This window comes from Aythya fuligula, chromosome 2 (assembly GCF_009819795.1).
Source record: "Aythya fuligula isolate bAytFul2 chromosome 2, bAytFul2.pri, whole genome shotgun sequence".
NCBI lineage: Eukaryota > Metazoa > Chordata > Aves > Anseriformes > Anatidae > Aythya > Aythya fuligula.
Genome location: NC_045560.1, coordinates 68,046,030 through 68,069,645, shown reverse-complemented (window position 1 = coordinate 68,069,645; position 23,616 = coordinate 68,046,030). Strand labels below are relative to the sequence as shown.

General features: G+C 35.8%; 1 protein-coding gene across 4 annotated transcripts in view; it reads right to left on the bottom strand.

Annotated features, from left to right (window-relative positions):
• Positions 1 to 23,616, bottom strand: part of MAK (male germ cell associated kinase) — a 30,041-nt gene that overhangs the window by 5,364 nt on the left and 1,061 nt on the right. For 2 of the 4 annotated variants that reach the window (XM_032182827.1, XM_032182826.1), the window contains exons 2-13: positions 20,493 to 20,834; positions 18,568 to 18,622; positions 17,495 to 17,616; positions 16,516 to 16,595; positions 14,611 to 14,743; positions 14,350 to 14,521; positions 9,564 to 9,731; positions 8,035 to 8,355; positions 6,912 to 7,102; positions 6,224 to 6,354; positions 4,628 to 4,759; positions 2,666 to 2,740 (exon numbers count right to left, since the gene is read on the bottom strand). In XM_032182827.1, coding sequence (XP_032038718.1) covers positions 2,666 to 2,740; positions 4,628 to 4,759; positions 6,224 to 6,354; positions 6,912 to 7,102; positions 8,035 to 8,355; positions 9,564 to 9,731; positions 14,350 to 14,521; positions 14,611 to 14,743; positions 16,516 to 16,595; positions 17,495 to 17,616; positions 18,568 to 18,622; positions 20,493 to 20,593 — 1,681 coding nt within the window. In that variant the 5' untranslated portion in view covers positions 20,594 to 20,834. Of the gene's footprint in view, positions 1 to 2,665; positions 2,741 to 4,627; positions 4,760 to 6,223; positions 6,355 to 6,911; positions 7,103 to 8,034; positions 8,356 to 9,563; positions 9,732 to 14,349; positions 14,522 to 14,610; positions 14,744 to 15,363; positions 15,387 to 16,515; positions 16,596 to 17,494; positions 17,617 to 18,567; positions 18,623 to 20,492; positions 20,835 to 23,616 lie in introns of those variants that run through there. The other 2 variants (XM_032182828.1, XM_032182829.1) reach the window with 2 other exon arrangements.

The window sequence follows — 23,616 nt, the reverse complement described above, 5'->3', positions numbered from 1 at the left end:
GAGAAGATGAGATCTTACCTTTTACTTACAGTTAATTAATTTACTGGAAGCTAGTTTAAGTATTTCCATATTTGAAAATCGGTGCTCAACAGTAGTCTTGCACTCAACATATTTGGCTTAAGTCTATCCAAAATAGAAACAAAATCCTCTTGTGGTAAGTAGTACCCCGTATGAAGGTGACTTAGCCAGGTTCAAAAATCTTGACCCAGTTCCCCTTGCCTTTGGACTCTGGCTGGAATTTTACTGGGCCTGGTTTTGGTCCAGATCTTTTTTAAAGCAGTGCTACCTTGAAAAGATTGACATAATCATCTTCTTTTGGAAGCTGAGAAACGTCATTCATCTGCACACAAAATTAGTACTATGTTATTGTACAATAGCTTTGGATTCTGTTATAATTTAACACTGTGCTCCAAGCAAATTTCTCACCTTCTCCAACTGTATCATTATAGGGACAGACTTAAAGACTGTGCTGGCACAACATCTGAAGAAATGTGCTTTCTCTGGTGTTGAGGTTCCATATTGAGTAGTATTACATTTTATGAATTACTAGATGATAGTAGTTTTGACCTTTATCAAGTGTGAACACTTTTATTAACATTTAGGTTGGTTTCAACCATAGTTTTGGAAAAATACACAATGTGTGAGCTGACAAAGTTTTCCTGTCTCTGGCCCGTGTGCTTGCAAAATGCTCCTCTTCACAAAAACACCCCCAGCTCTCTGTGTTAATATCAGAGCTCAGTGCAGCAGACCTATAAACTGCAAAATTGGTCATCTACCAACCCCCAAAGTATCCTCAGCTAATTACAGCTGTGTTGTGTCATTGTGTACCTTCCTGTTTAAGAACACTAACAAAAAGCATTCAGCTGACTTGATTTCGCCAGTCTCCCCAAGCTGTCTGTTCTGTAAGTCCTGTGAATAGTTGGGTCTCTATGGGACTTCCCTGTGTATAGTTCATGCCAGTCTCCAGTGCAGTAAAGAATGACACAAGAGTCCTGGTGAAAAATAAAACTTTAATAAAGTACTCAATTAAAATATGACTTTCTTGCCGTTTTAAGTTGTTCTTCCTTTTCAGGAATTTGCCTGAAAAACAAAGCAATGCAGTTTTAGGATTACATTCACCTGTCTAAGCACTTCTTAAAATTCTGAAATCTAAAAGTAAGATCATGGCAGGGCTCAGACCTCAAAAAGACTATTCCTGCCTGTTTCTTATCTACAGCTCAGCAAAGTTGCATATCTGTAAACTAAAAAACAAACAAACTGCTGAACCATTTTTTCCCTTCCCCTTACCTCTTAATGCCTGATGTACTTTATGAGCCCTTCTTCAGCAAATAGTAGAGGGCAGCCCAGAAGAAGAGTCTCAGTGAAACTGAGAGGTCTGGAGGTATGATCTTTTTGGATGAGAACAAAGGAAGAAAAGTAGAAGTTCAATACAGAGGAGTAACTACAAATATTTTTAAAAAAATCTTAAAAGCACATACTAAATTGTTCCTTACCTCTGACCACTGCTGTACAAAAGGAGTTCTTGCTATTCATCCTTCAGACATGCAGGAGGCCACGATGACAAGTGCAAGTGTGGCCTGGGCAGTATACCCTACCTCAACACATACCTGGTTCTTCACAAAGAATAAAGCCACTGAATCATCTGAGCTGGGTAGTGAGTTGAAGGAAAAAGAAGAGCTATGAATCATTGCAATGAGATGTACCACAAAGGTACACACCTGAGGTGCCAGAAACTGAGGGAGAGGTGAAACATTCCAGCTTAACACTGCTTGCAGTGGAGAGTGTGTTTAGGCACAAACTAGGCTGTTTGGAAACCTGTTTCTACTCTCTTACACTGAGGTTAACTCCAACAAAATCTATGCAATCACAGTTCTGTAAAATCAGTGTAATAGATAGAAAATTGGAATGCAGTTAGTGGGATCGGTTCTTTGCCATTATCCAGCAACAGTGCAGTTGCATGCTATGCATTACAATTATGGTAATAAAATTTACTTTATCTTTTAAAGTGCTGAGAATCCAGAAGAAAAGTTAGGAAGTCACTTACTGGAACATTCAGATGTTATATAAAAGACTTCAGTAAGTACATACAGTCAGTTTACTCTTTCACATTTCAAAGAGTGTGCTGATGCAATTCAGGTTGGGCTGCACGTAGGGGGAAATCACTTATCCTACTCAGGTAGGACAGCACGCACTTAATTTGGTTTCAAAGCAAATACAAAAGGTGAAACAATTCTGTCAGTATTAAAAACAAAAACAAAACAAAAACACCCAACAACAGAGGGATCTTAAATACATGGATGTGTTTTACTTGAGTTTATCTTACTACTCCAAAGAGTAAAATTCACAGTAGCAGCAGTTTTCCACACTATGTTACATTATGGTAAATGAGATTGACCTCTGCTGTTTACCTGCTTCTGTGTGTCACAGCAAGAGTTGTTAAAACATAGCTCATTGGTAAGTATAGCCTCTGCCTTAACTCCCTCAGCCTAGAGAGGCTTGGTCTAAAGCAGACATAATGAACAGGGCAAAGTTTGACAAAATAGATTACAACTGAAAATGAAGTATGTGATTATTTGGAATCTGCACTGCAAGTGCAATTTTTAGAAGAAAACATAAAACAAATATGAAATGTGCAAAGAACCAGGCTATAGTTGCTATAAATTACCTTTTGGATCCTCTAACTTTTCATTCAACCTTTCTTTGCATGATAGTTTTTCAATTGGTATAATTAAGTTCTCTTCTGTAGAGAAGAAAATGAAAAGGAAGAAAAAGATGGAAAGACAGAACTTTAGAAAAAGTATAGAAAGAATCTGGCTAGATGATATCAAAGAAATGAGGAAGAGCAAAGCAAGAAAATAAACATCTGACATTTTTCTTGTTTCACTTCTATGTTTTTACAAGCAGGAAATGTTACTCTGTCTAGTTATTTTATAAGGGCCATTCTAATAATGGAATGAAAATGTAGTTTACCAACAATGCAGTCATATGCCAATCACATAAATACATAAATTCCAAGTTTAAGCATTCAGGCATATTTGCAAAGCTGACTGATCATAACTTTACCATTCTTCACAAAGCATTTGTAACCATTTGCTTTCATCTTATTTCACCCTAGGGAAATGTCATGGGTAAGAAAAATAAAACACTTAAATAAACTAAATTTAGTTACTAGCATACTACACAGCAGTGTCAGTATTCAATCCTGTCATTATAAAACAAACAAACAAACATGATTGAAGTGCTATATTACCCTGATCTGTGCTCCAACTATTCTTGTTTTCTGTGTGTCTATCTTTAACGTTGCTTCCTGGGTATACGAAATATACTATTATTTAAGATGTTGATGGAAATAATACTAAGAATTTTCAAACACATGAAATTATCAGTTTTAGATTTTTTTTTTAATTTTTTTTAATTATTATTATTTTTGGTAGATACTCAAAGTAACCCAGTAAGACAACAGGGGGATTTTTACCATTAAATTAACTTAGATGAATGCTATGTTCTAATTCAGTAGGTAGCTGTCTAGCTTTCTAATACATAGTTTCAGAAACAGCTCTTGACCTTTTTGTGCCTCTTTCAAATGCAAGAGCATTTTATGAATAAACTAATTAATTCTAAGGCACCCTGACACAATGTTTCTGAAAATAAAAAGGTACATATCATAATTGCTTGGAAAAAAAAAAAAGTCTCTTCTAATCCAGAGGATGCTGTTATTTTTCCATTTCCTGTCTTTCACATAATTTCAGATGAACGATTTATACCTCACCTGACTTCCAGAGGGAGGATCAGTTCTGATGACACTGCAAGATGGCTACTAAAGTTCTGTTAAAAAGAGCTGGGGTGTAGCATCTGCATGTAAAGAAGCTTTCTGAAGTTCTTGTATAAGCACGTTAGGTTAGGTGGTTTATTGGCATCAGTGAAGTTGTGAGTGACAGTGGCTTCGAAGCTGTTAAAGTTACCTCCAATCACAGGGTGGTGGGAGTACATAGATGGTGTGTATGGCTTGGTGGTCAGAAGATAGGTTTTAGTCTCAAGTCAATGAAATCTTAGGTAAGTCATTTAACTTGTAAGTGTTAGTCTTCACACTTTAAAACACTGATAGCAGTGATTTTTAAAAAATGTAGCACAAAAGGCACCTTTCTACAAGTGCCTTCCTGAAAGAAGAGACTTTTCATGCAGCTACAAAGCTGGTAGATTACTGAATAACTTGGTTAGAATATTATACATCATTTTTATTATACGAGCTTACCATTCATCACCTAGTTTCTTTTTATATACGAGACTGCTGTTTTATAGTGTTCCACATGACACTGACCAGGCAGTAATGAGGTCAAACTACTTGCTTGAATTAGCACAGTACAATAATTGGTCTAAGAGGATTACAGAAAAAAATTTGTCTTGACAGAACTTTATTCTAGGAGCTAGTCTATACTCCCTTTGTGCTATGAAATCAAAATAAATCCCTTATGTATGAAAAAGTTTTTAAGAGTCTGTGTTTAAATAAGAAAAAAGAAAAAAGCCTAAAACCTAAGCCTGACAACAGAAGTTAAACTAGAAGGTCTTAAGTAAATTAATTAAATGAAGTATGATGAAATACAACACGACCATTTTTATTACACATTACCTGTATTATTTCTGTTGAAAGGCATTCCTTCTCCAAAATGTGCCAGTGGTTTAGAAAATAACTGGTTGTTCCAGGTTCCATGAGATCCTTCTTTATTGACTGTTACTAAAGAGATGTTCTTAGGGTTTACACCTTAGAAAACAAATCACGGCAAATTTTATTAATTTGAAACATAATTCAACCAATGAAAAACAGTCATTTCTAGAATCATGAAACAACACCAAGTTATTTGTAGCATAATGTAAACACCATAAATGTAAGTCAAAGAACAATGTCCATTGATTAGTTTATATTCCTCTACTATGAAAATTGGAGATGCCGATCAAATAATTCTTTTCATGCTTTCAGAGATGTTTTACTACAGTTATTTGGTTCCTATAAAATCATAAGCTCATTATTGATATTTTTGACTCTCAAACAATTAACAGAAATTAAGTAAATTATTGAAAATTTGAGTTCTCAAGGCTGAAAAACTATATCTTCAAAGAATAAGTTTAAAAGTAGGACAAAGAGGTTCTTGCTACTTCACCATGTTATGAGCTTTACGGGAGTTAATGGGATTACGCAGTAGGAAAGCAGCTCCCAGAGCTAGTGGTGACAGAACTAAAGTAATACGGATAAATACCAAATATGCTCCTTGGAGTTATTATTCTCTTAAGTTCTGGAATTACTACATACATATATATTTTTTTAAAACAATGCCTTTCTAATTGAAAACTAATAAAAACAGATGTATTGGAAGCATACTTAAAAATATAAGGAATATAGATTCATTTTCCATTTGTTACCTCTAGACAAGGAAGCTTTTTTTCCCCCTCCATTTGAACAAACTCTTGAGTCCTAGGGAATCCTATTTAGCATTAAAGAAGTGATTTCATATTTAGAAGGACTGGACATACATTAGCTGGACTAATGAATTCCTGAGAAACTGGGGATACACTGTAATAAAACAACTTGCCTGGCAATCAGGAGCCAACTAAATGCTCACTGTGGATTACCGTAGATGTCATGATACACTTACTGGAATTGTCTATTAATTATCAATGTTATCTTACGGAGAATAAGTGCCTTAGGAAGGGAAGTGACCAGGTGTGAATTCCTACCCATGCAAGTGGCTGGTATTTTTTAGTACCTCCTATCAAGGGTAACTGCACTTAACAGAATTGGAAGTTCAAAAGAAACAAAACCTCCTTGTATTGCAAAACTGAGGAAGGTGCATATGCACTACAGATGGATAGTTTCTTCACTCCTTGGGTACACTTGCTTATGGTCAATCAGGATGTATTCCTAGGCATCCAAGAGATATTGAATTCATATTACTGAGGGTTTCCTATGCTACTGACTATAAGAGGGCCTGTGAATGTTTATGATGTACAAGCAGAGTTGGTTGAGCTCCCTTCCACTTTTACATAGCCAGGACCTTCTGCATCAGTTGTGGTGAGATATGTTCTTGGAAAGGCATTCAGCCCAAAATTTGAAAATTTAGCCTGGGTATGAAAAGCAAAATTATCCAGTGCAAAATCTAAAGTTTAAATGTACTGTAAAAATATTGTTCACTGCCTATGTTTTCCATATTGTGTTGGCTTTTCCCCTTACCAGGTAGATATCTTGATTGTCTTAGATAGTACTGTTTTGCTGATGTATTTGATCTTCCAGAATCATTTCTCATCAAAACCTTATTTTCCCCTCCTGGCTGGATGCAGCATGCAGCATTTGGTTCTGGAATGCTGAAAAATCAAAACATTCAAACTATGTGGCCAGCGACTCCACCTTAGAACAGCACAAGCTGATGCTAGCTTGAAGAATACACTGCTCTTCTCTTAGCCTGATTTCATCATTAGACTTTGGTCCTACAGAAAGTAACAGTCAAGTCTCAAACCTCATGAGAGTTTTAGATGAGGATATGGAGGAAAAAAAAAAAGTGTATCCAATACTACAGAATAAAAAGCAACTGTGGGTAACTTGCAGAACTTTCCCTAGCTCAACTGATAAAGGAAATGAAGTAAATCTAGTTTATATGATTACAGTAAAATGCAGTTTCATAGAAACAGGATGAACATATGAAATGTACAGTGCTTAAACATAAATATGGATATTACTGGTGTCACATAGATACCACACCCAAAGCTGGCCTGTTCATACAGCTCTTTGCATTCTTGCAGAGCTTGAGTGACTTAAATTTTAGCAGATCTGTTTTAACCAACCTATAAATCTACTGGTCATTGTGTACATAAAAAAAAAAAAAAAAAAAAAAAAAAAGTGATTATATAATTAAAGGACTTACCTAAAAAGGCATTCCTTGTTTTTATTTTCTTTTAACAGTGCAATGCTAGGTTTTTTTGAACACGACATTCCAAATTCAGCATTGTCCAAGTCATCCAAACTATCCATAGCCTTTACCAAAGTCTGACCCCATCGCCTCCTGCAGCTTTTAGGACCTACTGTGCCATTCTGAGGGCCACTAGCTGCTTGTTTCTGTTTTGAAAAAAAAAAAAAAAAAAAGCTTTAAATAAATTCTAAAACTTAATATTTTTACATCTAGTTTACTTCAGACTACTACTTAAGAACATTGAAGAATTTTTCCCCATTGTGTTGTGCCTGTTTTGGTCACAACGTTAAGAAAGATTTTAAGCACAAAACATGTAACAAAGTTGGCAGGTATTTTGTGTGTAGCTCTTTTAGACTGTCACCCTTCAATGGCTTAAGTCTAGTTGAAGTAGTTAGGTTAATGTTCTGTATGCAGGCCAGTTCAGCGCTTAGCCTCTGTTGCTGGCATCTTGCTGAAGTCTCTCGCTGGCAGTAGAACAACTGTCAGAAGCAGGGCACAGGGGTGCAAATCATTCACAGCAATCATGCTCAGGGTTCGGAGTACTGATTCCCATAACCCCAGAGCAAATGCAATTTTCAGAAATTAGAGTCAGGTTTTCCCTTAACATTATCTACCAAAGAATTACTACTTTTTAAAGCTATCTTTTCATGCGACTGTAGTTTGCCTTCCACTATTTTCTGGAATACTTGTTATTTTTAGCATACTCGCTCAGGTACTTTCCTGCTTGAGACAACCACAGTTCTCATTTCCTATTTCTTTTTCGTATACCAACAATATTTTTGTGAGTTGTTTCTCAAAGGTCAATAATGATAGCTGTTGTAACTACATTACTGCAGAAGCATGTCAGGAAAGGCTATTGTAAGAGAACTTACATTGTTGTTGTAATTAATGTATTTTCCTAATTTGCTGTAAAATTTTAATAAGTAATTAGCTATATCCCTAGTTAGTTCTGAATTATCAACTTGTATTTTCTGTAATAAAAAGTACAGCTACATTCAGAGAATGACCAGGTTGAATACAGTAAAATCCTGCAATAAAATCACCTGTCTAAGTTAGGTATTTACTGAAGGCAACTTACTGGTGATGAGTTTTTACTGATGGTCGGAAAAAATGGTTGTGCCTGTGGCTGCTGCTGTTTTGGTACTTGCTGGTTAGCTGTATTCTGAGGTAACTGAATTTGCTGAAGTGGCTGGTGGTTAACCTTTGAGAGGGGCTGTGGCTGCATTTGGTCAGGTACATCAGGTGAAGACAGAGGTTCTGGCTTGGATACTGCTTCCAATTTGGGTAAAGTTGGCTTTGGTTCTGTTGGCTGCACTGGCTTAATAGGAGTCTGCTTCTCCAGGTATTGTGGAGGAGGTCCTAACATTTGGCCAACTTGAAAGTAAGGATACTTCAGAGCCTGGAGAAGAAGATATAACTTACTAATTATACTTAATAAAATTGACTTTGGTAATTTCATCAAGAATCTAATTATGTTTCTGAAGCATTCAAGCAATCTCTTCAGCACCAAGGCAAGATGGATGTATAATTAGATCTTATGTATAGCTAGCTCTCAGTTCAGCATTTTAAGTGCTTCCCACCGTTTAACTTAACAAGATGGATCCACTTGGACATGTTATAGCAGTCATGTCCTTTTCTAAATTCTTTTATTTCTAGATTTTTTGGAGTCTGTGTTTTGAGGTACATTTTACATTCAACTCCATTCTACATTCGTGCAGCAACAAATTTCAATTTTAAAAACAGGTAGTTTCCACCACAGTACAAAACCCTCACTGCTTTATTGCATGCTTCCCTGCTAACTATCTTTCATACTTTATTAACACACCAGCTCTCAATATGCTGTCGCTGCCTGCTTTGGATTGAATCATCCACAAGGACTCTTTTGTTAGTTCTCAGCGATGTTTTGCCTCAGCTACACTTGAGAATTGCTGTGTTTGTACACATTTTTGCGAATGTGCATTAAACTCTCCCTTTTGCCTGTGGATCACACAACTACTGCAGCTGCTTCCTTGACAACTCACTTGGGTAAAACCTGGTTATTTGCTTTCATAAAGTGCCATGCAAGAATTCTGAGTACAGATGTATAGCATCAGACTACAGTTAGATCTCAGTGACTGTAACAATAGAAATGCTACATAAAGTGGACAGATATGGTTGCTCTGCTTTGCACCATCTGCTTAACCACTTCTGAATCACTTACATTACATCCACCTATACCTTGCATTATGTTTGTTTCCCGACAAAATTCTCCACATTGCCCTTTTGTACCTTCTAAATAGTATTGCATTAGGTATAAATACTCAAAAATCAGTAGAATGTACACATCTTTGAAAATTGTATACTTTTTTTTTTTTTTTTAGCTAACTTAAAGAAAACCTGTGACCTCTGTGACCTACTGGTATGTTCTTTTCAAAGTTCTTTCTTTATCACTTCATACAGTTTATGTCCCATCTCCTAGTGAAAAGCAATCCCTAGCTCTTCCATATTGCATTCCATCTGCAGCCTTACAAAATCAAAGCTTTACTTTTACTATTCCCCTCCATACAGACAAGTGATGAAAATCAAGTGGGGGAAGTGACTTATAATTACAATTCAGGAAGCTCAGACCTGACTTGCTGTAGGTCTCTTCTTTGGATTCCAGTTCAGCATATCAGTCATAAGCTGTATGGCTTCATTGCTTGCATTTGGAATAAGAGTTTTTAGGCTTATAGGGACACACTGTGGGAAACGGAAATTCATAGTAGAAGCAAGGTGGTATCCTTCTGGCCAGTCACTCTGTTTAAAAGGAAAGAAAAACAGTATAAATAAATAAATAAAAGGACGAAGACTATGCATACTTGAGGTGTTCGATCAAATCAACTTTTCTGCAGTATGGTCTCACTTGGACATACTCTCTTGGAAGGAGAAGAGAATGCAGCACTAACAGGAGCAGTAATGCACATCCCAACTATTACAGAAATAAGCTCTAACAGCTGATTTCAATGCATTTCTCTTCATACTAGAGGTGAAACCCTTGCACCAGCAGACCATGGCTGTGCAGCCACAATGCAGCCTATGCAATGTACCTGCTTCCACCATTAAAACAGTTGATTAAATTACAGCTAGACAGTATTGCAAAAGGAAAAATCATGACCACTAGATTAAAAAAAAAAGTTTTCTTTTTAAGTGTTGCGCTTTCAAAAATTAAAACCTGAAGTCCTTAGTTGCATGAAAATTGCATTATTTGAATACAGAATTGTAGGATTATCAAAGATCTCAAGAGATCATCAAAGATCTCAAAAGAGATCATCAAATCATCATGCCCTTGTCCCTTTCTGACAGTTTAGCCTCAAAAAAGCTTCCAGTTCCTGGTAAAAAAAACAGCTGTTCTAGACAGTGTCTCTCGTAGTTGGATCTCCTCATGATTAGAAGAATGTACGTTTCTCTGGAAGCAATACAAGACCATAACTGAACATGCTCTTGGTATCCAGAGATACCAAGAAAGAATCCTGTTTGTCTATCTAGAACAGCCTTTTTATATATCAGGAGCTGTATTTCTTGTCCTTTTTTTCCAGTCTTCCTTTGTGTAGGCTGAAGAAGCCCAAACAATTGAACTTCTGGTCTTGACTTCTGAAGTTTTTCCTCTTATCCGGACTCTGATTTTCTTCCTTGAAAGGCAAAACTTACAACTGGGCATCACACTGCAAGTGAAATGAAAAGAATAGTTCATATATCCATGGACTGTACTCCTTTCTTTGTACATGGTATGGTATTTGTCTTTGCTGCAACAAAAAGCTGTTGATGTATAATGCAGTATACATCTCCTACATCCTCTTCTGCAGAATTGTTAGCTGGATAGTTATCCACAGATATTTATGCAGCTGTGATTATGCTTGACCAAGTATACCACTCTAAACATAGTTAAAGAATATTTTCTAAGCTGCATCTCTAATTTTATAAGGAATTCTGAATTCTAATCTAACAGACTTCCTAGCCTGCTACCTGCCAGCTTAATAAGGAAAACCTATTCTATCAGAAGGCACTTAGTAGTTTTGTTTTTTTTTTTTTTTAATTATACGCAGAACCACTCAGAGTCCTATTTAATCTACCTATCATTTTGAGTGTGAACCATTAAAAGTTACTCTCTGAGTAAGGTCTTCCAAATAGGTATTCAGGTATATAGGTACATATATATCTACAGTATATGCCTACAAATATACCTACAGTATATAGGTATATATGTAGTATATAGTATATACAGAATATAGGCATATACTATACAGTATATAGGTATAGCTGTTTGTCTAAATATGCTGCTAATAATGTTATAAGGAACAGCATCAAAAGCCTTACTGATGACAATGTATGGTATTATTGCTTCTCTTCTATCCACAAAGCTTGCTACACTGCTAAAACCGTAAATTAGATTGATTTGACAGTTTGGTCTTAAGATACCTTGTTAGCTATTGCTAATCTTGTAGCACAGACCAACAACATTTTTTTAGTTCTTTTATCAGTCTACAGTAATCAAAGAACTCAAATGTAATTATAAGCCAAATCTGGTTAAAATAAGTCTCAAGACTTCAAGTGACATTCTATTCCATCACAAAATTATCTGCTGATTTAAATGAACAAAGGTAAACTATTTCCTCCTCCTCTGCACCTCTGCTTTATTGTAGCTGGTGACATCCCACTGAAAAAGGAACAATTTAAAACTGAGTAGCAAGGGCTAAATGTTGAACTGGTGAAGTACCAAGAGTGAAAATGGTACAATGGAAAAATGAAGAAAACATTTCAATTTCTCAAAAAAAATGAATTTGGAATTAAAGTGCCATTGCCACCTTCAACTTATGAAAATGCATTTCATTCATCTTCTTTTCAGGTTGTCATTACATTTGCATTAGAAGAGGATATTCTTAGAGCACCATCACAACCAATACTTGAATTAGGTAACAGAACTGTATCTGTAGTAATGTTATCCAAGGGTTACAGAACAGAGCAAAGTAGTTACCTGTCAGTATTAAAACAAGCAAACCAACCAACCAACAGAAGTCATAAGCATTGTATTATGGATTTAAACCAATAAAAGGAAGGCAATTTGAAATTAGACCATTTCTGGGCATAATTCCTGTAATTCCTTATTGCAGGTTAATGGAAGAAATTAAAACATATACCTGGAAAAACAACACAACTGTTTATGAAACTTTATCTATAAAAACATACTATAAAAGTAACTCCTTGTGTTTTTCAGAATGCGGAAAAACACTTCAGCATTAACAAAACATTGTTTCTTGTGATAATTCATAATATTTAAATGCTCGTCTTACACAGTGATGTCCCTGAAGAATACCGTAACGTTGTCATAAGAAGATAAAATTCCCAAGTCTGCCCAACAGATGAGAGGGGCACAAAGCTTTAAATTACAGCCTCCTGATTCTAGAGGGCTGATTTACAGCATCTCTAACCCTTAGGGTCTTTAAAAGAGGCTACAGTTTCCTCTGAAATACTCAGCTGGTAATGCTCCCTGCTTCCCCAAGCAACCAGCCATGATATGCTTCTGTTCAGCTACTGGTAAAGTTACAGAACCACACCAGTGACCCCAACGCTGCTCTGCTGCACATCGTGGAAACCTCCTGTGCATGCCAAGAACTTGTTTGTACTGAAAACGTTCCAGAAGCTAGCGTGTTGTTCTCTTGCGCAGCTACACTGACTACACATCAAAACTTTATTCTTACTATCCTAGACTTGTGAGATGCTTAAGAAAATTAAGTTAGTATCTTGGATTGAAAACTCAAGTCTTAAAGTACTCCTACCTATCACACATTATTTCTGATGCACAATTGTCATAGTGAGCACTGTTTTACACCTAACAATTTGCACTTAATCCTCTAGACTCAATTTTAACTTCCGCAAAATGTTGTATATAACTCTCCACCTTTGGCCTTTCACACTCTGCTCTGTCATGAACTCGCACCTGTCTCTCAGTATGTTCTCTTTCATGTTTTCCCACCACTTCAAGCTCTGTATGTCCCTAGCTACACCTACTCTATTTTTTTGTTGTTGTTGTTCCTCACTTCTCCACTGATAGTCCTTGTAGAGGAGAGGAAATGTTATGCTTTATATTTTATTGGTAAAACACCAATGATTCTCCAGTTCTAGAGACTGTGTTCAGTCAGTTATTTCACAAAGATCTGCTTACTCCCATGGGCAAAGTGCTGATATACTTCTGTCATCTCTTACATTAGCTATCACAATTTGCTTCCCCAAAATATATCTCTATTATTTTGTCTTTTTTATTTTTTTTCCAGCTTACTCAATATTCTAACGGAAAACTTCTTTCCCCTCTTTTACTCCATTCAATTCTGACATCTCTTCACAGCTTCATCAGACACCTTAGTTTCAAGGCTTCCTTTCTAGTCCTTGCTTGACTTTTTTTCCATGCTGTGGTGCTGTTTTTCTCATGTTCTAGTTTTGCACTTGTTTTGAGCCACTTCCTAGGAATTCATTTTCTTTTAAACATCCTTTACCTTCTCTTTCAAACTCTCCTTTTCATGAAGCATTTTAATCTGTGTTTCTGTATGTCTCTACCATCTTAATTCAATTAAATTAAGAACTCATAACACTTGTAATTCAAAGGATCAAGCATATTAGTCATTATAGAGAACAACAACACACCTTGATGCTTACTTGTCGGAAGTATTGGTTATTTAAGACATGTTCTTTTACATTCACATATCCACTTCATAAAAACTTTTTAACTGAAGTAAGTATAATTGCATAAATTTGTACATGCATTACCTAATTGTAGATTTTAAACTGTTTAGCCCTCTCAGAAAATAATTGAAAAACGTTTCCCTCCATTACTTCTTATTGCTAAGAATACTATATGACAGGTTTGTGTTTGAGATCGTGTTTCTTTTATGCTTCAAAAACACAAAAAGCATAATTCATCTTATTCAGGATAAATTCCACAAGCTCCAAAATCTGGGCACCAGCCTATAACAATTAAGGTTTCAGGAAAGGAAAACAAATCAGCTGAAGCAAAACTAAATGAAGCCTTAAGAGACTGAATTAATATATATATTTTTAAATTCTCTTGACATGCATGGCTTTAAATAACCAAACAAAACAATTTTATTTAGCTTTCATCATAGAGTAGAGCAGGATTACGCATAATAGTAGGATATAAAACAGATGCTAATATGCAACAAAAGTCCAGCATTCTATGTCTTAATGGATGTCTAGAAAGACATACAGTTGAGAAAGTCTTAACTCCATGGGAAATTTACTAAAACAGCTACTGATATGTATGTTCTGGACATGAGGTAACATAACGTTTTATAATAATTTTATTTCACTTTTGTGTTTTTTTTTTTTTTTAATACTATTGCATGAGTTCTTCTAAAAGTCTTACCTTCTTTGGAGTCCCTAATACTTGGCAAATTTTGAAGATTTCATCTACTTCACTTGTGCCTGGGAAAAGAGGTCTTAGTGTGTATAGTTCAGCCATGATGCTGCCTACTGCCCACATATCAATAGGTGAGCTATAAACAGATGATCTCAGCAAAACTTCAGGAGCACGGTACCTATGAGGATGGAAAGAAGCAACAGATAAATTAAAATGGTAAGCAGAGAAAGGTAATTAAGACAATGATTAACTTCATGATATACTTACCACCTGGTAGAAACATAATCTGTATATGGTGGCTGAGATCTTAGCTCTCTAGCCAAACCAAAATCAGCTATTTTTACAAGTTCTGGACCAATACAAAGGAGGTTTTCAGGCTTCATGTCTCTATGAAAAAATCCTATACAAAAACAGACAGAAAAAAAACGGTAAAGAATTGTGTCATTATTTCTTAAACAGCAAGAGCCATTTCTTAAACAGACATCCAAATTTTACTTTAAGATTATTTTGGAAAAAAAAATCCCTTTAAAAATTAAAAATAAATTAACAGCAAACCCACCCCCAACACACATATTTTCCCTCCAGTGATTATTACATGAAGGATTCTTAAATTAACAAATGTAAACATTCATTAACATGCTGTAGAATATGAATTGGCTATTGCAGCAGTATCAAATAACAACCAATTTAGAATTAAATCTTTTGAAAAACAAGAACAGAACTGTTTTGTCAAATTGACCATCTGATACTTGCTTCATTTATGGAATTAATTGAACAATTTTTCATTATTTTATTTATCATTGTGACAACAATTTGCAGGCACAGACATTTAAAATGTATCCAAATTCTGCTCAGAAATGTTAATATTAGTAAAGCAGGCACATAAAGTTTCTTTAACGGTTAGTGGTGGCTTAAGCAGCTATATACCTGCAGAGGAGCTAAGCAGCTGAGCAAATCAGTTCTGCTGGTTAACTGAAGCTCACAATATGTTATAAATCAATTTGATTGAAATTCACTTACTACAGTAAAGCATTCAATTTCTGCCTGCAGAAACTGGCAACCACTGTAAATAATTGGCTGAAATTATTACAGTGAAATGTAAATGTTCATATTTATCATACCTGTTATTCCCAAATATTTATGTTCAAAACAAAATATTAATACTGTAACTTAGAAGTGTCAGTTTTTAATATATTTTAATGTTCTCATTTATTACATGTAGAAAGGAGGAAGGGAAAGAGGATGCTAAAAATCAGAAAACAATACATGACCTTGATCAGAAAGATACAAAACCAGCAACTTTTGTGTATTTTATAATACTAAATGGAGTAAATTAAAAAAAAAAAAAAAAAAAAATTCTCCAACCCATCAACAGGCCTTATCAGGGTACATGAAAGCTAATCATAGATCACTGGGAACATTGCTGCTTAATTCACTCTAAATGAGCTTTTTACTCTCTTTGGAAAGTTTTAGGGATAGGAATATGATGTGATGGACAAGTACTAAAGAGAGTTAAGCAAGTTAAGCAAAAGATACTATCTTTTGAAATGCAAAGGAGCTTAATGCCAGTAGTTCAGAATGCAGGTTGCAGACACATTAAACATGATAATCTGTAAATGTTGTGAAGCTTTTTGTTTTTGTTGCTAGCACACAGCACCTCATTTTTAGAATGTGCTTGTAATTGCTAGAAAAGTCTCAGCTCAAAGTATTTACATCCAAATTGTATTTGATGAGGAGACTGGATTTCTATAGTGAGCAATTTATTTATTTATTTATTATGACTTAGGGCACCATATTAGTTATGACGCCTGAAGATGAGAGAAACTGCCATCTATAAGGTATTATTGTTTCTTGGATAGATCTCTCCGAGGAAACAGAAACGCACAGCATACAGGCTTCTTTAGCTTATTTATTCATCTGGCATCTACTGATACTAAACAGTGTATGAACAATACCTAGTGCTTTCAAAAAGGAAGAATATCTGCTTATAGAAAAATAAAACGTAACTTCAGATATTGTTTTAAAAATGCACCATACTTGAAGCATATAGGAATAATTTTATTAGAGATAATTGATAGCCTTTGCTATATATTTTTTATTTATGCTATTACTGTGCACTATCTTCTTTTCTTAGAAGAGTACTGTATAGTTAAACTCCAGTATCAAACCTACCGTGTTTGTGGATAAAAGCTAGCCCTTGTAATATCTGATACATCATGTTTCTGATGACTGACTCAGGGAACAACTTGCTTCTGTGAAGAAAGATTAACAACTTTGCATAATTAAAAACAAACAAACAAACAAACAACACTGTATTTTTTGTAGGACAAAATATACATGCTTCCACATTTTGCACAATATGTCCTGAACAGATGAAAACAGACCTGTAGATGAATCTGGCTGGCCTGTAGATGATGTGGCACACACAGTATAGGAATGAACAAGAGACTGCCCTATGTAGCAATGTAGTAGGTGTGCTACCCAGTGGCACCGTTAAGGGAACCCTGACCAAGGACAGTGCTTCTCAGCTCTAGGGTAACAGCGTGCTAACTTTGCTAACAGCTAACTAAGGGCTTTGTGCATAAGGAGATAAATGTGCATGAAGGAAACATTAAACTTGGAAGAATTCAGCAAAGAAAACGGTTACTGAAATGGCAGGTCCTACTCTAAAGTTCACCTTGAAAGTGATGACAAATAGTGCTACATACTGTTTGTCCAAGATTGTAACATCACACAATCCATATCAAGGTTTTCTCATAAACCTGCATGTGTGTATGCACAGATGACTACCCCCACCACCCCAAGCCAAATCTGTAATTCATGCAGAATTAATGATGTTTGTACAATCCTTCATACATTAAAGAAGGCTAACTAAGAAAAAAGAAAGGATTTTGAATTTCTCCATTGGTTCAATACATACCGAAGACATGCAAGTTATCTCATTAACAACTGAGCAAAGACTTTCTCCCAGAGGCATTGAAATGTGCAATCCTGAGCAATGCAGAATTCTACCCTTGCACAAGTAGGTGCAGCAGCTTCTATTCACATCAGTGGGGCTGCAAGAGGGAATTGCAGCACGTTCTACACGATAGCATAAAAATCATTACAGAAAGCATGATAGCAAAGTAGTTGTTCCCTAAAAGGCACATACCTGTCCTTCATTAACTGATAAAGATTTTCCTTCATGTATTCAAACACAAAGTAAAGGTGGTCATTTTCTCGTATGACTTCTTTCAGTTTTATTACATTGGCATGATTTAGCTTCTTCAGGGACTGTAAAAGAGCCAAAACGGTTTCAGATAACTTGACAGTGGCTTTGATTCCTTATCTGAGCTAAGCCTGTAATATGTAAAAGTTTATTGGAAGGAATTTACAAAACAAGTCTGTCTGGAAGCCTGTATTTATCTTGTAAACTCTCTTTGTGTCTAAGAACAAGGAAACAGCATTTTACATTAATTTCAAAACAAAAACAGCGTATTAGTAGCAGTTTAAAACTTCCATTTCTAGGGATATCATAACTGAGATGAAGAATAAAAAAACCTAAATGCCTACGCTGAAAGATAGTTCTGAACATGTAACAGCTTTTGCTTACAGAACTCAGTAAGACAACCCAGCATTTTTTAATGAAAATTTCATGAACAAGTATACTCCCTTATAGGTTTTCTTTTTGGAGATATATGCAATTTCCAGTATCTAAATTATAAATCTAGTGAAACCTAATTTATAGATACCTAATTCCTCTGTTAGGGAGTTTCATATTTACAAAAAATTAGATGCTTGAAACATGGGGTGACTTGAAATTTTAGCCCAGGTTTTCATGTGCCAGGCTTTATTCTATCACTTGGCTAGCCAAAACTCCTGGTGCTTTCTACAGATGCCCCAAAGAAAAGATATGAGGACTAGATATACTGGATGGACTGGAAATCCATCAATAAAGTGAAAGAGCAGACTGCTAAAATACACCCACAAAAGCAAATCAAATCCATCATCTTTTCTCAAAGACAAGAGGCTTGGCTACAAGACATGGCCACAGCTTGAGAATGGCAGGATATTCTGCAAAGCAGAAGCAGCTCCCGGAGTGCCATCAGTTCGTGGCTTTGTGGAACCTGTCACCCCATTTAAAGAGTTCACTAAGTTTGACCTTATTAGGACATGGTAGATGCCCTTCTCTTTCAGGAAAACCTAACCAAACATTTTTAAAATGTGGTATGTCTGCCATTTTACCTTGACTTCTCTCAAATTCATGCATTCATCCCATGAATAGAACTTTCTTTTCATTCTGAAATAAGGTCAGAGAAAAAGTATCTTCAGTGAGTAGCACAGAATACTTTTAGAGCAAACCAGGATGTTGTTTTTTTCTTTTTTTCCTGAATATAGCACTAGCTGTATTTTGAACCAAATTTAAAACATTTTATACTACTCTTCAGCAACATCAAAGTAAACTCAAGTCTTACATGTACTAGAAATTAACGTGCTTGATGATTAATCACTGCAAACATGTCTAGCAGAGTAGATAACCAGAGACCACGATACTACAAAGGTATTTCTAAAAGCATCAGGGACACAGATTCCTGTTGTATCATTTGAATTGTGCCCTTAATAAAGAGGAAAGCAACAGTGACACAGCACATAAAGCATGGATTTTAAAACAAGAAAAATCACTTCCTCATGCCTACCTTGCACATTCTAGGAAAACAAGTAAATGATACTTTTGAAATCTGTGAAGTATCTTAACTGCCTAAAATTATAATTAGCCATCTGACTTGATCAGTCTTTTTTACAAGCCTGTTCAAAAATACTAAATAGTGAATAGAAATTGTTTCATTTTTTCCAAGCAATACCCATACATAAATACAATAATCTCTAAACTAACCACTACATATAGTTGTATAATACATTTATTCAGAAGTCTTAGATACAAATAAGGATAATTAAGTGTTGCTCAGATTTTGGCACTGAGTTGTTAATGTCATATTGTTTATTGTGTTTTTGTAAAGTTCCAGCTCCTAGAGTGAAACTATATAAAACTAAGATTTCATTTAAAATAAATGCATTTTCAACCAAAACTGTTCCTTCCCCAAATCCCAAACTTGACAGTCACACAAAAAAATTCCAAGTCTCGAAATAGTGAAAATAGTTGGTTTTGTTTCTAAACAATAATAATAATAATATCACAAAAATAATCAAATCAGAGATTTTCCTTTGGGTATAGATTCATATTACAAACAGGCAACAGTACTAGCAGAATATGGAGAAAGCTAACACTCTCAGAAATTCTCAAAACAAACAACAAAAAAGAATCAATTACATTCCAATTACCCTTCTGCAGCTTTTACTTTGCAGATAACTCTTTAAAAATATCTTTTCAGAAAGATATCTCCATAAAAGGACATAAGATAAATCCATAAAAGGAGGAAAAAAAATCTCAGCAATCTACAGTTTTTAGTACTTATGTCTTGGATCTTGCTTGTAATTCTGTAGGGAGCATTCTCACTCCTCTAATGTGATTTTTGTTGTTTTGCGATAATCTTTTTAAAGAAGTATAGCAATGCTGATGGATACGCATAACACAACTTTGTTAGCTCCAAGGAGATACCTTATATTTATCTGACCAGACTATTACCTGCTATTTATCGCTGTAGTAGTATCTGACACTTATGTAGTATGTAAAAAGATTTGGGGAGTGGAGAGGTATTTCACATCTACCCATTAAGACGGTTGTTGCCAATTTTTACAATTCATATAAATATAAGAACTCCCTAAACAACCCCCTGCACATTGTTTGTTTTTTCCCTTGGGGTAAAAACAAAACAAAAACCTAGCAACACTTTACAAGGAAGCACATACTAACTGAATAAAGGCAGCATGTAATTTCATATGCCAATATGCCAAGTTATACAAACTGATGTGTCTCACTGTTGACACACCAGCTTAGGAGCCTGACCCACTCTCAATTAGGCATCTGAATTACATAAATAAAATAGAAATCTATTTTATTTATGTAATATTTTGTATTTATGTAAATCTATTTTATGTTCATTTCCATAAAAAGAGACATTCTTTTTTATTGTACACAGCAGACAGCAAAGTCAGCAGGAGTGAAAATGTTCAGCTTGTGCAAGTATCTACTGAATTTAGATGTTACATACCGTTTGATAGCCACAAGTTCTCCTGACTCGTTGCTCTTTCCCATCAACACACTGCCATAGGTGCCATCACCTAGTTGCTTCATGATTGTGTAACGGTTCATATTTTTTAATTATTTTTTGAAGACCAGGGTAGCCAAAAGCTTATAAAATTCTAAATGTTTTAAAGGATGTCTTAAAGGATTTTGTGCTTTTTGGTTTTCTTAGAGAACTCCTCTTCCAGGCTGCTTTAGGTTGCTGGATGTCTTCTCATAACTGTGCAGGATAGTCACTAGTCTCCTCCAAATTTTGAGATGCAGATATAAAGTTTAAGAGAGAGAAGAGCATGGCCATTCTCAACTGATACTTAAAAAAAAAAAAAAAAAAAAAAAGAGAGAGAGAGAGAGAGAGAGAATAGATAAATATGTAATTTCACAGTATTTTAGGCAAAGTCATTGTACAATTTGTGTCTAAGAATAATAACTCCATACCTTTATGCGTTCCTTAAACAGAACGCTTCAATATAAGTAGTTCTTTTCAACCCTTCAAGCCACAGGAGGTGCCTAGTCTAGGATTAGGGTTAGAGTAAGCAGTGAAGAGTCAAGATTACTGCCATAATCCCCTAGAACCACAGAAGCATGTTTAAGGCTGGCGTCCTCTGATGGATCTCCCTAATTTGCAAGCAGAGGTAGGTTCCTAATCTGCAGCAACAGCAGGACTGACGTTTGGGAACACAGGCAACAGAACCCAAATCTTGCACAGGGTGCTACGGTAAATCCAGGACCGGTGCTTGCTGGTCTGAATGCCGCATTATGGATGGGAAGTGCAAGCAGGCTCGCTTAAAGTTAGTGAGGAAAGGACACGAGAAAGCAAGATAAACACAGCATTTGTTGCCAAGGTAAATTGAGTTCTTCTAAATTTACTCGAATATCTCACTCTTAAATTCACAGAATTCTTGGACCCACAGCTAGGGTTCGGCACAGAAATGGTTGAAGATCTAAATTTATTCTTCAATTTCACAAGGCCTGCATAAGTAAGTATAGAACTCACATGCATTGGTATGGAAGACTTGATCTGAATTTTCATTTGGAAAAGAAAGCACATCAAACAATGCTGATTCTTCAAATTTATGTAATTCTTAATTTGAACCCCAATCCAAACTTGAATCCTAACTCTAGCTTTCGTGATACACAATACTATGTCACCAGTGTTTAAGAGTTAGGAATGTTCCCGTTGGTCCTATTCACAAATCCTAACTCTAACCTCAGCTCTGGCTGCCTCCAAGACATAATCCTCAAAGCCAATACTGAGGCGTTTAGACAAACGCCCAGCAATCATTAATTTATTTATATAGTCCTAGGAAAATCTAACAACTGCTCACTGCAGCTTTCATTCTCTGTAACACAAATGCTTAAATGCAAACAAACCACCTGCTGCTAAACAAATTCCAGCATTAGCTCTATCTTTTGCCTCTGCTGTCTGAAAATTCAAAATAACACTCGAATCAGCTGACATTCACTGACAACCTACCTCTGTAGGAGATGCAGAATTCAGCATGCAGCTTTGTAGTCCTTGTGCTTATGCCAGAATTAGCTACAGGCTGGTAAGGCTGTCCAAACAGATTAAGGAGCTCAAATTCAGCCAGTAACAAATCTCAGGCTTGAGATTTACAGGTCTGGCAAAATGCAACAATGAAACTGGTCCCTTAGGAGTGTGAACACAGCATGCTAGAGCAGAAGTCTGCTGCATAAAAGAAGCATCTGTGTGGACTGTGCACTGATGTTTCTGAGCTGTTGTTACTTGAAATGCTGCTTCCCCAGAGAAGTCGTAACATGCACCTCGTTACTTGCTGGTGCTTCTGTTACTGGGGAAGAATCTTGCACTAGCTGTTGTGATGCCAGTAATGAATGGCCCTGTGGACAACCTCAGTTTATAATCTTTGCACCAGACAACAACCAGTTTGGCAGTAAGAAATATAAAAAAATTTGTATCCATCCCAGAAAAAAGCCATTTCTACCATAAAGTGAGGTCACTGGTTAAGAGTATATTCTATAGCAAAGTAAAACAAAAACAAACAAAAACAACAAACAAAAAAACACACACACACAAACAGAAACTTACAATCATAGACAATTAAAATTACGTCTTCATATTAATCCAACTTAAAATGCAAACATATATTTTCTGCCTACTGTGTTTCTCACAATTCAGCTTTTTGTCTTATTCCCCAAAGATCCTACATGCACTCTAATACCTTGAGTGCTATTTCTTCAAGGAGACCATTTGTTGGCTGCAGTAAAAAGCAGATGATCAAGCTGACACATACTAGCTCGTCATCTCTTGCTATTTTCTGATTGTAAGGTTGTATACATACACACACACACAAACTTCCTTAAGATATTCTAATACACATTTTAAAACAGTATCAGCCTCTAAAGCAACCATGTATTGTGCATGCATTTTGTGTATTGTAGTGAAGTTAAATGTAGGAGTTAAATGTAACTGCACTTCTCTGTTAAAACAAACCTAACTGTGGCTCGTTAGGACATGGTTTTCAGGGGGAATTCCACAGTATCTGTCAAAGATGGCCCTAGCCTGGAGCTGTATACATTAGAACTCACATATGTATCTACATTTCATGCCCAACTTTCTGCTCTCTAACAAAGTGAACTAAATACTAAGAAAGAAAACTCTGCATTTGTAAAAAACAAAGACCCAGATCTAGATACACACCTCAGGTTTTGACCTTTAAGTCCTCTGATTTTGGTGCCTAAATCCTGCCTGCGTTCCAAAACTATTTAGGTTTATAAATTAATCACTTGCTTTTACAATTACTCTGTTCGGCCAATTCTTCCTATTGTTTTAGCATGTGCACTGGGAACAGCAGCACATAAATCACTTCTTCCCTCCAAAATTCCTACGTAATGTAACACATCTCAGGCATAATAAGCATGCATTTTGTCTGATCTGGCAAATACTTTATTGCCTTATTCCTTTCCTTATGTATCTTGTATGAATGTATGTACTGTCATACATGCCACACACACTCAACACCACAGATGCAGACCAGGCCACCTCACAAATGACTCTTGTGAACAAGTTTCCTCGAGTACTTTCAGCCAACAAAAAGATGGAAAGGAGGCAACTC